The sequence below is a fragment of the Micromys minutus genome (genome assembly GCF_963924665.1).
Source record: "Micromys minutus genome assembly, chromosome: 16".
In the NCBI taxonomy this organism is placed as follows: Eukaryota; Metazoa; Chordata; class Mammalia; order Rodentia; family Muridae; genus Micromys; species Micromys minutus.
Window position 1 is genome coordinate 33,167,822 of NC_137985.1, and position 16,475 is coordinate 33,184,296.

The window sequence follows — 16,475 nt, forward strand, 5'->3', positions numbered from 1 at the left end:
CAGGATGATAGGCTCACTCTCTAATTTTTTTTCACTATTAATCTTCTTTTACACTGCTGGAAGCTACTATAGACACTACTAGAGGAAGCAACTACTCAACAAAATTACTGATCTCTGTAACCTGTATTAATGATCTGGAAGCCATTCACATTGCTAAAGCTGTGTCATGAACATCCTGGGAGTATTGAAATATTTTTCTCTCCACAAAATAAAACATATACAGGACATTATTGTCAAATAAAAGACACAGTATTTTGTAAATATTTTTAAATGGTTATGGAAACATATTAAAGATTTTTCTATTTCAAAAAACACTATTTTGAAGTTCTTATTGTTGGTATTTTTATTGTTCTATTTTACTATATTGTTTAGATTTTCATGTTCCCAATGATTTGTAAAAACTGTTCTAATAACTATTGAGCAAAGTACAAAAACACATACATCAAAACACTTGTTATGATTTTTAAGAAAATGTCAGACATGAGTCACACCTAGTTTCAATAAACTCTATTTTTTCCTTCTCTATAGCTTTAAATCTGCATTGTATTTTATAAATATATAACTGCAAGGTTTATATTTGCTGGTCTGTACTAAAACATTATTACACAGTGATTCCTAAAAGATCTCTGATGTGACTTCTTAGCTCAGGAGCTGTTGAACTGTAATACAGCCAAGAGGTAACAATGATAACTGATGGTGGAACCAATAGTCCTCTTAGCACTCATGATTTATCATAGCTGTGATTTCTCCCAAGCCGTTGCTCAGGCTTCTAGTTCTACTGCGTTTCATGTAGATGGGAAGCTGTTGTGTTTCAGGCTATAATATTCACTGTGAACATTCTAGCTAAAAAAAAAGATTTCTGCAAACAAAACACAGGTTTAAAACCCATAGAAAATATTGAAAGGAGATATAATTAGCATGCAAGTAACATGTTGAAGACAGTTTTTGAAGTTTGAATGCATAAAAATTACATTTTAATAATCACAGGAAAATATTGTCAGTTGTTTATTTTTAAAAGGTAAAAAGTTACTGGTTCAAGCTCATGGACAATAATACATCTTAAGTCTCTTGGTAATTCACTTTCAAAGATCTAGAGAAATGATTCCATCTCAATTTATTTGTAAAACCACAACTGTTCAGTTTCTTGATTCTCCTAAATTCTTCATTCATTCAAACTTCTCCTGCTGTGACGGACACATTTGTCTAGTTAGAGTTCCTAAACTATATTAGTCCAGATTGTAGAATGTTGATTATTCTACTTGAAAGAGTGTCATTAAATACTGTTTCTTTATTATCTGGTAAATATGAATATGTTTTTTACATCCCATCTAAAACATTTGACGACAGATTTTAAAAATATTTAAATGGGTTCCTTCTTTCTACAATGTCCTTAGGATGCTTCAATTTTTGAACCTTTTACTTCTTGTGAAAAGTACCCTTCTAACCAGATGACTAGTTAGACATATCTTAGTCTCATCAGTAATGCATATCTACCACATTATTGTTTTTATTCTTTATTTAACATTAAAGAAATTGTTTTAAGAATGATTGAGGATATTCAGCAATGTCTTCCTGAATTCTTACAGTGATTGTTCCAGGATGTATGGTCCTAAAGAACACATGTGAGTATGTGAGACGAACTTACAATGTTTCTTCTCCTGAAATTCTAAATATCAAGTTTTAATTGCTTCCAGCCAATGGTACTAATTCTGGAATTGGGAGAAGCAGGCATCCAGCGTCCTACAGTTAGTATTGAGAAGACAAAGTTAGTTCTCAATCGCTACAGTACCTTGGAGCATGTTCTTTATTTCCAATCATGTTCTTCTACAACTTTGTGCCTTTGCAGATTGAATTTCAAATGCACAGTCAACTGAGCAATTGTGAAGCTTGTTCCTGAGTTTAACTTCTTCAGATATTATGTGTCAGGAAATAAACTTTCCCTGAGGACTTTTATTATTAAAATATATGCTAATGAAAAAATAAGCAATTATCAGTGCTAATTCCCAATTGTCAAGTTACTTTTCACTGACATAAATATTGAGCACATTACACAAAATTAAAGCTTTATAATATTAAACAAAATATATAACTTTAATATTCTTAAAAAATTCAAAACACCATTGATGATAATTTTCATAGAAAAGAAATACAGAAAACAGTGAGCATTATTTTAAGAATTTCTTCAATCAACAATATTTAATGAACTCTAAAAATCAGTTATTCACACATTTTCTGACTTAGACTGGTTGGCCAGAGAAATTCTACTCAAGACTAAAACTTTTAAATGTTTCTGGGTGATAGACCAATTACAAGTTTTAGCATATCCTTAAAGAAAGGACATAAGTGGACCATAAATTATTTGGTTTACAAACTGTGTTGAATGAAATTTAGTTAAAAATAAATATAGCCCCATAGAATAAAAACAAATCATGGATGAATATATATTGTATAGAATTCAGAAATTTTCTGAAATATTTCTTAAAAGGCATATGAAAATCATTAAGCATGTAATAAGTTTTAAGTTTTGCTCTACCACCTGGACAGCAATAATTATTGAGAAAAAGAACTTCTGCTGGTAAAAGTCCTGATAGTTTTTTGATAAAATGAACAAGTACAAATTAATGGATACACAGATATACAACAAGAATTCTGGACAAGACACAGGCTCAAATCATACACGTTTCTATAACATAGAATTTAAATGACAACATAGTGTCTAAAATAATATACTAAAGACAGGACCCAAAATATACAATAGAGGGAAGGAGAATAATTCTCCAAAATAAAAATCACAGGCGTCATAGTTTTATGTCTAGTGTTTTCTCACATAGATGGACTAGATGACTTGAATGTTTAGAAATATCTTTTATATTGATAATATGTAAAATAGATTTTATAACAATTGTACAATCAAGGACATATTATGTTGACATCATTGGTAAAATAAATTAAATAGATGGATTTTATTCACAGCATTTAATTTACTTTAATTCTGTGATATATATGTGACAACTGTTATATAAGAAACAGTAATGGAAAATTATAGAAATTACCCATGCAAATTCAGAACAAATGTTTATATTGACAAATGGATAAAAATAAACAATAGCAATTAAAACAATATATCAGTTAATGACTTATTCTTTCATTTTTATTAGATAAACTCTGTATTTATACTATTAGAAACAATTCAGCATGTATGTTATGTGAATTACTACCAATAAGCATTTTTAGCATTTCAGTGGCTCTTCAGAAATTAATTCAGTTGAAGTTTGCATCTGTGCTCTTAGGATTCCATCTAATATATGGAAGATGCTAGGGAAGCTGCCAGTGGAGAAAAGTAATCCTTAGCTCTAGCCAGCTGAAGATTCTATAATTCTGCAAATTCAGCAAAATTGCAAGTATATAAAAATATCCTTAAATGTGTGGAAGTGACACTGAAATTGTGGTGGCAACCATATTCTATGTGATTAGACTTAAGACATGCTCCATACTAAGTGAGATAGTGCTAACCTAACACACTACTCATGCTACATCAGAGAGGATAAACTATTTAGGCAAATTTCTTCAACTTCTATAATTGTAAATGTATTTGAAATCCTTCATCAAGTAGGATTACCTCTGTTCTGTTGTCACAGAAGTTTCTTTTTCCAATGGATAGAGGACATTATGGAAAGGCACAGCTGGGCAAAAATGCAGATAATTAACTCCAAAGATTACAGCCCCAACAGATGCATCTGTAAAAGACATCTATATCTGCGTCTCAGGAAGCATAACTAAGCAGGTTTAAAAAGATTATAAGAAGTGTATCACAAGCAAGTGTGCTGTGGGTTAGTACCCTTTATTATGACAAGAAATTAGGACTGGAACTCAAGCAGGTCAGGAAGCAGGAGCTGATGCAGAGGCCATGGAGGGATGTCACTTACTGCCTTGCTTCACCTGGTTTGCTCAGCTTTCTTTCTTATAGAACCCAGGTCAACCAGCCCAGAGATGGCACCACCCACAATGGGCTGGGCCCTCCCCCCACCCCTTGATCACTAGTTGAGAAAATGCCTCACAGCTGGAGCTCATGCAGGCATTTTCTCAGCTGAGACTTCTTTCTCTGTAATAATGTCAGCTTGTGTCAAGTTGACACAAAACCAGCCAGTACAGCTTCTCTTGCTTAGGACAAATACTGCTGAGAGTTCATAGCTGCAACTTCACTCTCACATATAAAAGAAATTTCTTTTTTATAGCCAAATTCCTGATTAGTAGAATATTTTTTTTAAATATTTGATATATTTTATTTAAATTTCAAAAGTTATCCCTTTCTCCAGTTTCCCATCCATAAACCCCTAACCCATCTCCCCTCTCCCAACTTCTACGGAGGTACCCCATACTAGCCCACCCCCTTCTACCTCCCTACCCTGACATTCCCCTACTCAGGGGAATCGAGCCTTGGCAGGATCATGGGCTTCTTTTCCCATTGTTGGCCAGCAAGCCAATCCTCTGCTGCATATGCATGAGGAGCCATGGGTCTGTCCATTTTTACTCTTTGGATAGTGGATTAGTCCCTGAGAGCTCTGGTTGGTTGTGATTGTTGTTCTTATGAGATTGGAAACACATTCAGATCCTTCAATCCTTTCTCTAACTGTTCTATTAGGGACCCCATTCTTAGTTCCATGGTCAGCTGTGAGCATCTGCCTCTGTATTGGTCATGATCTGGCTCCTCTCAGGAGACAACTATACCAGGCTCCTATCAGCATGTAACTCCCGGCATCAGCAATACTGGCTGTGATTGGTGGCTGTATATGGGCTGGATGGATCTCCAGAGATTTGCTTTAATCTCTGCTTCAAATGTTGTCTCTGTATTTCCTGCTGTAAATATTTTTGTTCCTTCTTCAAAGAACAACTGAAGAATCAGCACATTGATCTCCCTCCTTGAGCTTCATGTGGTCTGTGAATTGTATCTTGGATAATAACAAGTTTTGGTGTTAATATTAATATCTACTTACCAGTGAGTGTATACCATGTGTGTAGGTTTCATTTTTGATTTTTGGTTTGTTTCTTTGTTTGTTATTAATTAGGTTACCTCACTCAGGATGATGTTTTCAGTTCCATCCATTTGCCAAAAAAATTGATGACAACATTTTGCTAATGTAGAGTAGTATTCCACTTTGTAAATGTACCATATTTACTGTATCAATTCCTCTGTTGAAGAATATCTGGGCTCTTTCCAATTCCTATCAATTATAAATTAGGTGACTATGAACATAGTGGAGCATTTGTCCATGTTTGGGTATATGCCCAGTATTGGTATAGCTGGGTGCTCAGGTAGTACTGTCCATTTTTCTGAGGAACTTCTATGCTGATTTACAGACTGGTTGTAGAAGCTTGCAATCCCACTGACAATGAGGGAGATTTTCTCTTTCTGAACATGTTCATCAGTGTCTGCTGCCATCTTAGTTTTTTTTTTTTTCTTTATTGAAGAACTTTATTTTAAAAAACAAAGATAAATGTACAAATTTTAAGCATTTTTGCATAAAAGTATATGAATGCATTTTTGTCATTGATTGGCTTTTTTTTTTAAGGTTTCATAGTGTGCATTAAGATCTTACTAGACACAATGAGCATAAAGTACATGTAAAACAGGATGTAACCTGGAATTAGTCAAAGTTTTCTTGGTGTGTAAGGAGTAAACATAATGTTATTTTTCTTTTCTTTTCTTTTCTTTTACTTTTTTGAAATTCACATCATCTGTGAGTTGTTTCTGGGGTGTTCAGAGCTTTCTGGGGTTAGTATCCAATTATCAGTGGCTGCATATTATGTCTGTTCTTTTGTGTCTGTGTTATCTCACTCAGGATGATATTCGCTAGATGCAGCCATTTTCTTAAGAATTTCATACAGTCATTGTTTCTGATGGCTGAGTAGTACTCCATTGTGTAAATATACCACAAGTTTTGTATCCAGTCATCTACTAAAGGGTATCTAGGTTCTTTACAGCTTCTGGCTATTATAAATAGAACTGCCATGATCATTGTGGTGCATGTGTATGTATGTTGTATGTTGGAGCTTCTCTGGTTTAAATGCCCAGAAGTGGAATAACTGGGTCTTCAGGTAGGATTATGTCCAATTTTCTGAGGAATTGCCAGATTGATTTCCAGAGTGGTTTTACTAATTTACAACCCCACCAACAGTGGAGAAGTGTTCCTCTTTCTCCACATCCTCGCCAGCATGTGCTGTCATCTGAATTTTTGATCTTGGCCAATCTGACTGGTGTAAAGTGGAATCTCAGGGTTGTTTTGATTTGCATTTCCCTGATGGTTAATGATGTCAAGCACTTCTTTAGATGCTTCTCAGCCATTCGATATTCCTCAATTGAGAACTTTTTGTTTAGCTCTGTACCCTATTTTTAAATAGGGTTGTTTGATTCGCCGGTGTCTAGCTTCTTGAGTTCTTTGTGTACCTTGGATATTTGGCCTCTATCTGATGTGGGGCTGGTAAAGATCTTTCACACTCTGTTGGCTACCGTTTTGTTTTCTTGACAGTGTCCTTAGCCTTATAGTAACTTTGCAATCTCATTAAGTCCCATTTTATATGTTACTGTTTAGATGGTTGATTTGTTCCTGATTTAACTTTTGTAACTGGTATTTATCTAGAAATTTGTCCTTTTCCTCTAGATTTTCCAGTTGTTGAGGATAAGCTTTTAGGGTAGGATTAGATGATTTCTTGAATTTCTTCAGTTTCTGTTGTTATGTGTCCCATTTCAATTCTGATTTTGTTTATTTGGATACTTCTTCTCTGCCTTCTAATTAGTCTGGTTAAGGGTTTATCAATCTTGTTTAATTTTTTAAAGAACCAGCTCCTGTTTTTTTTTTTTATTATTTTTATAGGTCTTTTTATTTTTACTTGGTTGATTTCAGCTCTGAGTTGGATTATTTCCTGCCTTCTACTCTTCTTGGATGTATCTGCTTCTTTTTGTTCTGGAGCTAAGTTTCTAGTGTATGCTTTCTCCAGTTTCTTTTTGTAGGCACTCTGAGCTATGAATTTTCCTCTTAGTTCTACTTGCATTTAGTCCCATAAGTTTGGGTATGTTGTGCCTTCATTTTCCTTATTCGAAAGAGTCTCGTACTTTATGCTCATTGTAACTAGTAAGATCTTAAAGCACACTATGAAACCTTTTAGAAAAACCAAGTACTGACTAAAATGTATTTGTATACTTTTATACAAAAAATGCTTAAAATCTGTACATTTATCTTTGTTTTTTAAAATAAAGTTGTTCAATTAAAAAAAGTTACCAAATAAACTCAGCTATTTGTACGAAGCATAGCGTTGGGAAGAGCAGAACGTTGAATGTGTGCTCTTTCTCCATGTGTAGACGGGAAAGGAGAGAGTGTGTTTTAGCTACAGGAGCTGAACATTTGTTGAAAAAACTGTATTGTTAGTCACTGTAACAGCAATATTTTCTGATAAACTAAATTTACAAGTTGTTTTCCCTAAGTTTTGAAATATATAGTAAATCACCAATAACTAGATTTTTTTTCTTTTTTATTGCATATTTTATGTATTTACATTTCAAGTGTTGTCTCTTTTTTTCAGTCTCAAAACCCTTCCCCCTGTTGCTATTTCAACCCAATATCAACAACATCAACCAACCAGACCCCCCAGAGCTCCCAGACTGTAAACCACCAACTAATGAGTATTAAATACCCAAATTGTAATGTAAAAAAAAAAAAATAAAATTCATCAGATTCAAGAAAAGAAAAGAGTCTTTAATTTTTTTTCTTATTTCTTTCCTGACAAAGTTATCGTTAAGTAGCACATTGCACATCTTCTAGGTGTATATGGGCTTTTTGTTGTTTTTGTTGTTATTGATGAACATCCTTAGTCCACTGTGGTCTGATAGGGTGCATAAGATTATTTCTCTATTCTGGTATCTGTTGAAGCCTGTTTTGTGACTGGTTATATGATCAATTTTGGTGAAGGTACCATGAGGATTAAACGTTTTGTTAATAGACATCTGTTAAATCTGTTTGGTTTATACCTTCTGTTAGTTTCATTATGTCTTTGTTTAGTTACTGTTTCCATAATCTTTCCATTGATGAGAGGGCACTATTGAAGTCTCCCACTATTATAGTGGGAGTTGCAATGTTTGCTTTGAGCTTTGGTAAGGTTACTTTTATGAGTGTAGATGCCCTTGCATTTGGATCAGAGATATTCAGAATTTAGCTTTTATCTTGGTGTATTTACCATCGACAAGTATGAAGTGTCCTACTTTATCTTTTTTGATAACGTTTGGTTGACTGTCAACTTCATTCTCTATTAGAATGGCTACTGTAGCTTATTTCTTGGGAGGGAGAAAGGGATTTTTGCCATGAGAGTTTATACAGAGGCAGGTTGAAAAGAGATAGACACAGGTGAAAGTGAAGCTAGTGTCAGATAATGAAAAGGAACCAATAGTTTGCTAGAGTGAGTTTGAGGTCAAGTGGGGCAATTAATGCAGAAGCTAAAAAAGCCAATCTGAATTAATCAGTTTGCAAAAAAGTTTTGAATCAAACGCCAAAGTTAAATCATCCACTCAGTGTTTAGTTAAAGCTTGGAAGTGTAACCTTTTTCAGCAGTAAGTACTAGAACTTGAAAATATTCTAGGCCCAGATAAGTTGTTAGAGAGGCTAGAACCTTCCAGGAGGAGGCCTATCAGAGTAAAAGGAGGCAGTAAGTCAGAGACACAACAATTCCATCAGGCAACTAAATGTTACTATATGTTCCTCCAATTTTGACAGTCTAAACCATAGTTAACACTTCAACCATGTCCATTGCAATGTTACCTAGAGTACATTAAATGACTTGATACTATTTATTTATCTTACCTCTCATTATTATTACTCATTTGCTAGGACCCTTTGATAATGTTTATTACAAATTTCAACTTTAAATTTCAAGTACTTAAGAATTATTCTTCATGAGACTTCTGATCACATGATTATTTTTCTTTCAAGCATTTTCTTCAGTGCAGCAGTAACATCCTTATTCCTCAAACTGTAGATCAAAGGGTTCAACATGGGTACAACAGTAGTATAAAACACAGAGGACACTTTCCCTTGGTCCATCAAACTTATTGATAATGGCTGTAAGTATGTGAATGCTGCAGAACCATAGAAGATAGCAACAGCAGAGATGTGGGAACTGCAAGTGTTGAAGGCTTTGGACCTGCCTTCTGTGGAGCGAATGCGGAGGATAGTGGCAATGATGAAGATGTAGGAAGTAATAATAGTCAGCCCTGGGACACAGATATTCAGTGTACCAAAAGATAGAATCAACATTTCATTGATATAGATATTAGACGATGCAATATTCAAGAGGGGAAGAAAATCACAAAAATAGTGGTTGATCACGTCTAATTGGCAGAACTGAATCCTAATCATGAATCCTATGTTTACAGATGCACAGAGCACAGCAAAAATATACACCCCTGAAATCAGGGAAGTATAAATCTGATAGGACATTGTTACATTGTAGAGCAAGGGTTTACAGATGGCAACATAGCGGTCATAGGCCATTGCAGCTAATGTGTAGCACTCTGCAATGCCAAAAGTGATGAAGAAGTAGAGCTGAGCAATGCATTCAGCATAGGAGATGATGTTCTCTGTCAGAAAGCTAAGGAGCATTCTAGGAATAACAACTGTGGACTGACAGAAGTCTATGAAGGACAGACTGCTGAGGAAGTAGTACATGGGCCTGTGCAGTTGGGAACTGAGCCCAATCAGTGTGATCATGCCCAGGTTCCCTGCCACAGTGATGAGATAGATTCCTATGAAGAGAAGGAAAAGGGGAAGCTGGAGTTCTGACTCCTCTGAGAGTCCAGCGAAGAAGAACTCAGTCACTGTGCAGTGGTTTCTTGCTGCTGTGTCCTCCATTCTGACCCTGAAGATGTGAAGATGTAGTAAAGCTGTTAGAGTAAAATTTTTATTCTTTTCACTGTATACAAATTCCCTATATAAATTATCTACCTCAGAGCTCCTTTGCCCTGCCTAATTGCCTTAACTATATCATCTTTGATAAATAAATTTTTATTCTTATTACTTTTAAGTATATACTTAAAAATTAAGAATGGATTTCAGAGAAAACCCTATCACTGTGTTAAAGTTATCAAAAATTTTGTGATTTCAACGCAATGTTTCTAATTTTGGATGTAAAGTGAGTATTAGTGTAATAACATGCCTTCCTGTGTAGAGGAAGCAAGCCTTCCATATAAAACAGTGAATAATTTATCCAGAACCTAATTTGACTAAGAGATCTCCAGGTTTCTTCTTTTTAGACATTCCCATTTTTCTAATTTTTGAGATACCAGAAGTCTTTAAATATCTAAATGTGGAATTTGTATATTAGGTAGTGCACACCTGATGCTACTGGGAGGAGATTCTGGTTTGGGAAACGGTTTTTGAGAGGCACAGTGTCATCAGTAGTGGTTTCTTAGTGATGCCTTGAAGACAAAGTACCCATATTCACTCCCATTACTTATCAATGACAATGTTAGCTAATACAATGCATTTTTCTATTTATAGTGTGCAGAAATAACTGTTACTAGCCTCTTATCACTCAAACAAGCCTGCAACACAGTTTTGTGTTGTCACTCAAACAAGCCTGCAACACAGTTTTGTGTTGTGTTATATTGATAATCTCACAAATGAAAGACTTTGTATTTGCATATATTAAAATTCGAGGACAGACCCAAGGCTGTTCTTGTCTTGCCATTTAAATGCTGTCAAATAAGAACAATTGCAGTGCAGATATGCTTTAATTAATGGAAATGTAATTATTATTCTCAATCCTATTGAACTATGAACCAATTAATCATTGTATACACAAATTAAATTACTAACTAAATTAGAGTTTAGCCATTTAAATATAACAATATTTAAATGTAAAAGCAGAATAGGATTAGGTATGGAGGGAGGAACACTAGAGAAGACCAGAGGGCCAGGAGAATGAATGGAGATAAACAGCCTCACTGGGTAGGAGGTTGAGGGACCCTCTAGAAAGTACCAGACAAATTAGAGGTGAGAGACTCTAAGGATTCAATTGGAGTGACATTGACCAAAATGCCCAACACTGGGAAGGGGAAACTCAAAGAATCCACATCCAATAAATAAACAGGGCCTCAAAAGGAGGAACAGAATTCCTAACCACCATTCAAAATTTTGAACCAAAATCTGTTCCCGTCTAAAAGAAATGCAGGGACAAAAATGGACATGAACTGAAGGAAAGGTGGTCCAATAGCAAAACCAACCTGGGATCCTACACATAGGACAGGACCAAGGCCTGACACTATTATGGTTGCTATGATGTGATTACCAGTGGGAGATTGGCATGGCTGTTTCTTGTGAGGCCCTACCATCCGCTGGCTGAGAAAAATACAGATACTTACAGAAAACCATTCAACCAAACCCTATGGTTGAATTAGAAGAATTAAAGAAGCAGAAGGGGAGAGCAACACTTTCTGTGATAGGGAGACCATCAGTCTCAACTTATTAAGACACCAGGGAGTTCTCAGAGTCATCAATAAGGAGCATCTTAGCAACATGTATATTAAAAAAGCTCACAGAGTGAGAGAAAAGGAATTGAAGACCAGACTTAGAAAAAATTATTGGCATCTCTAGTACATATAAAGAAAAGTCAAAACATACAATTATTTAAATCATAAAATGAGAGAGGCCAGAAGGACTGTAGAAACCATAACATAATGAAAAGTTCTATGAAAACCTCTGTTCTTTCAATGACTCAGCAAATGCAATCATGATTTCACAGAGCAATGATGCCTCAAAGGCCCCATTAAACTGAAACTGTTAAAAAGGTACCATGATTTGGGAGAAAGGGGCAGTCACGATATTTCTTCCTCCCACTGAGCTATAAGCTACTATAACTCCAACAGGGCAGAAATTATATTCAATTGTGTTCTTACTAATAAAATGTCTATTCTCCAATGTGCAGTTCTAAACGTAAGGTCACATAGATGACATAGTTATAGTAAGTGTTTCAGAGACGAAACAGAAATTGTCAATAAAGTTGTAAAGGTTTGTAACAGGAAATATTAGACAGTGGATGGTGAGCATGATATTAATCAGAGCATGTGTGTGTGTGTATGTGTGTGTGTGTGTGTGTGTGTGTGTGTGTGTGTGTGATTGTGTGTGTCCATGGCGGCATGTATGCTTGCATGCAATTGTGTGTGTGTGTGTCTGTATACTTTCATGTATATCTGTTGATACAAAAAATGTTGTCAAAAACTTGAATAAAGACAAATGTTAATAAGAACATTATCTAAATATAAAACCACAGCCCTCTCCCGATGGCTCTAAAATCACTGTGAAGAAGGTTAGGAAACATGAGGTAGTTAATGACTACAGGAAAGCAGTGCATCTGGGTACAATGCCCCTACAATGTCAATATGTGGTAAGTACACACACACACACACACACACACACATTGAGATTAAGCTTCATAAAATTCTGCTATTAAAAATGAGGACATCCTTAATTAAGCAGGGAAGTGCATGAAACTGGAAAATATGATCATGAGGGAGGTAACTCAGATCCAAAAGAAAACACAGGGCTTGTGCTCACTGATAAGTGGATATTGGCAAAAGAGTATGGAATACACATGATACAACCCACAGACCATTAGAAATTCAACAAGAATGAAGCTCAAAGTGAGGATGCTTCAATGTCACATAGAAAGAAAAATAATCAAGGGAGGCAGAGGATGGTGGTAATGTCCTAAAGAAAGTTGGGAGGGGGAACCAGAATGTGGATTACATTTGGAATGTAAATAAATAAAATAATTAATTAAAAGATTAATCATCAACAAAATTAAAATGAGATATCATTCCTACAACTATGTCGTAATTGCCATTGAGGAGCTTCAGCAATACGGCATGTGGATGAAGAGTAGATAGATGTAACACACACCAGGTGTTTGTGAGTAGAGGCAAAGCCTTGATACTTTGAAAAACTAGCTTGACAGCATATTATAAGTGTGAACAATATCTTTTATGCATTTCAGTCACATGTTTCTCAGGTTTTATGCAGTATAAATGACAACAGTTTCTGTATAAAAAATTGTAAAATATGTTCTACCAGGTTTATTCATTCACTATTAAAGCTTTAGCATGAAACAACCCAAATATTCAATTGTATTTTTTGTATAGAATGGATTCTACTTAACATTTGTAAAGAAACAAAGCACCCATGTATGCAATAAAATTTATTTCTAAAACATGCTATTACTGGAATAACCATAAAGTACATATTTTGTCTTGTTGAGCTTGCCTATGAATTATGTATATTGTCATAATTATTATGCATTCAAATATGTCTATCTGTCTGCTGTGATTGGATGACACTGTTTCATTTTATGCACCCACTGTATTGGGTAAATAGGTTCCTTCTTTTAGAGTTGTTGGCCAGTGAAATCCCATCAACTTATGCAAAAATTCACGAGCTTTTCTTATTACTGTTGGTTACACTCCAGAGTTCAAAGATATGATCTTGTTGAATAAGGCATACTGTAATTGAAACACAGACGATGAAGATATCCTATCAGGCTTGGCCTGGAAGTTTCATCACTAATGGCTAGCTTTCTAGTGCCAGAAGATACTATGGATACCACTGAAGCAAAGAAACTCTCAACAATCTTATCGAGCTGTGTAACGTTGAGCTGTATTAACATCTGGAATGTCAGACATTCTTAATGGGGCAATGGTGTCATAAATATAACAAAATTATTGAAATATTTTCTGCTTCATAAAATAAAATCTATACCTGACATCATTGTCAAACCAAAGGCCCACTGATTTATGAACATTTTAAAAATATTTTCAAAGCATATTAAGATTTATGCTGTTCCAAAATAAACACTGACTACTCATATACATGATCACTCTGTAGGTGGTGTTTTAATTCATTTGATGAAAAATACAGTAACAGTGGACCTAAAATTATGATTATCTTATTCTTGCTTTAATTTTCAAATTTGAGTCACACTTTTTCTCACTAAGCTATGACATATTTTCTTTTTGCTGCTGTACAGTTCTAAGCCTGCTTGCTCTTATGTAAGCGCTTCATCACAGGTTTAATATTTGCTAGAACATGCATGTCAAACATGTATTATTTGTTTCTATTTTATTACTATGTGCCCTTCTATCAAGACATTTTTCAATGGAATTTCTAAAAGTAAAATAATGAAATACAAATGGCATAAAATATAAACAAATTACAAGTAAATATCCAGAAGTCAATCTAAAAAATACAAACATTCAACATTTCAAGTAACCCTAAGAAAATGTGTAGACGAAAAAAAAATGGAGTAATAGAAGAACTTACCATCGCAGTGTTTTGTAATGCTCTATATGATAAAAAATATCAAGCCTAAGAGCCTTATAGGTAGATTAGTAATAAACCAATTAATGAATATCACATATAATGTCATAGAATTTAAGACACAAATACAGTTCTTAAAGCAGGCTTATTCTATTCCAGGTTATTTCAGAATTTACAGTAATAATTAGTATATCTTTATATTAAGAATAACACATGACTACAAATTATGGCATTAGGAAAATCTGAAAGTATATAATGTTCAATACCAGGCTTTCTTCTTGAATCTATATAATATGTGTACACACCATTGGTAGATACTTACATTTCCCTTTTAAAACAATAAAAATATTTACGTAATTATGTGTTTTTACATGAAGCTCAAGTACACAGATATATGGTATGTTGTGGTACACATTGCAGAGACAAAAATAATTTTGGACAGCATGTTTTCTCCTTTCATAATGCAGGTTTGGAGGATAGAAGTGAATTCATCAAGATTTTGTGGCAAGTGCATTACACTCTGAGACATTTGATTGTCCAGTTAGTATCTTAGTTTCTAAGGGAGTAATGTATGTATTCAGATGTAAAATACATATTAATATAAAGAACATATTAACTTATGCCCAATGTCATTATACTTATAAATAACATAAAATAATACCAACATTAATACAATTTTCCAATGCAAAAATTTAACATTTTTCATGAAGAAAAGCAAAAATTATTGCATTTCCTGGTTTCAGTCTTAGTCTTATCACCAAGATAGAACTCAATCTCTGCAAGCTAGCACCTGTTTAGGTTGTGGCTCTTCTAAAGTACAACCTAAATTGCAAACAAGTAGCTGTTATTCTATTTCTTTGCTCACTGACTTAATATTATAGCAAATGTCCAAATTATATACTTAGATACATTAAGCCGGTACTATTATTTTCTTGTTCATTATTGTATTTGGAAGTTATATAGTACATAGATGGGTAGGTTATACAGCCATTAAAATATTCTTAAAATTATCTATTCACTCTATTTTTAGAACTTTGAATTAATTTTTTGAACAACTTTGTTTTAAAAAACAAAGGTAAATGTACAAATTTTAAGCATTTTTGCATTAAAGTATACAAATACATTTTTGTCAGTACTTGTTTTTTTTTCAAAGGTTTGATAGTGTGCATTAAGGTCTTACTAGTTACTATGAGCATAAAGTACATGTAAAACAGGATGTAACCTGGAATTTAAGTTTTATTTCAAAGACTAATATAGGATGGTTACAAAAATAGCAGAAGATACACGCATTATCAAAAAGAGCATTTAAAAATAAACTTCCAAATCTTTTCCATACATATTTTTATTTTATTTTATTTTTTCCATTGCAGAACTGTTTATTAATTAAAATACTTGGTTTCATTAATAGCAATATTTGAATGATGTAAAAAGTATATGCAAGAACACTCTGATTTAGAACATTTCCATCACGAACACTTTCCGGTAAGTACACTCAGCTTCTCTTATGTGCCTCTGGCTGATACTAACTTTCCCTTCACATTAGACTGGCTCGTAATGGATATTTCATGTAAATATCTTGGTTCTAATTATTAATTCTTCTTCTCTTAGTGCAGTCATTGTTGAAGAATACATTTAATAGGAACTAAGTAAAATTACTGCACAAAATAAAATGAGCAACTTTGATATTGTACAAGTATCCATACATATATTTTAAATGTAGATGGATCTTCATTTTGTGTTGGTTTCTTAAGTTATTTTTAGTATTCATAAAATATTTCAGAAGTTACGTAATATGTTATGGCTCTTAATACTATAGCAAATTTAATGAATAGGAATATTTAATCAAATATTTTTATATTTTTATATTTCATAACAATGTTTTTGTTAATCAAATTATTCCAATGTATAGAGATTTTATATTTTTCTTTGAAATTCATTTTGTGGTCAAAATGTTTTATGTTACACAATAATTATTAGAACAAAATAAAACCACAGAACAGATTCTATTTAGGCATGAGTTTTTCAAATTATGTACCTAACCAAAATCTAGTTTGGTAGGCTATAAATTCTTCATGCATGTAACCCCCTATTTCTGTGATAACATATTTGGCTACTTACAGT

The 16,475-nt window shown here is 33.8% G+C and overlaps 1 protein-coding gene across 1 annotated transcript; it reads right to left on the bottom strand.

Annotated features, from left to right (window-relative positions):
* Positions 1 to 8,954: 8,954 nt before the first annotated feature.
* LOC308431102 (olfactory receptor 8G18-like) lies at positions 8,955 to 9,896 on the bottom strand (the record flags this gene model as incomplete). Its single annotated transcript, XM_080930458.1, has 1 exon — positions 8,955 to 9,896. The coding sequence occupies one exon, from the start codon at positions 9,894 to 9,896 to the stop codon at positions 8,955 to 8,957; it is 942 nt and encodes a 313-aa protein (XP_080786584.1).
* Between the last annotated feature and the right edge of the window lie 6,579 nt (positions 9,897 to 16,475).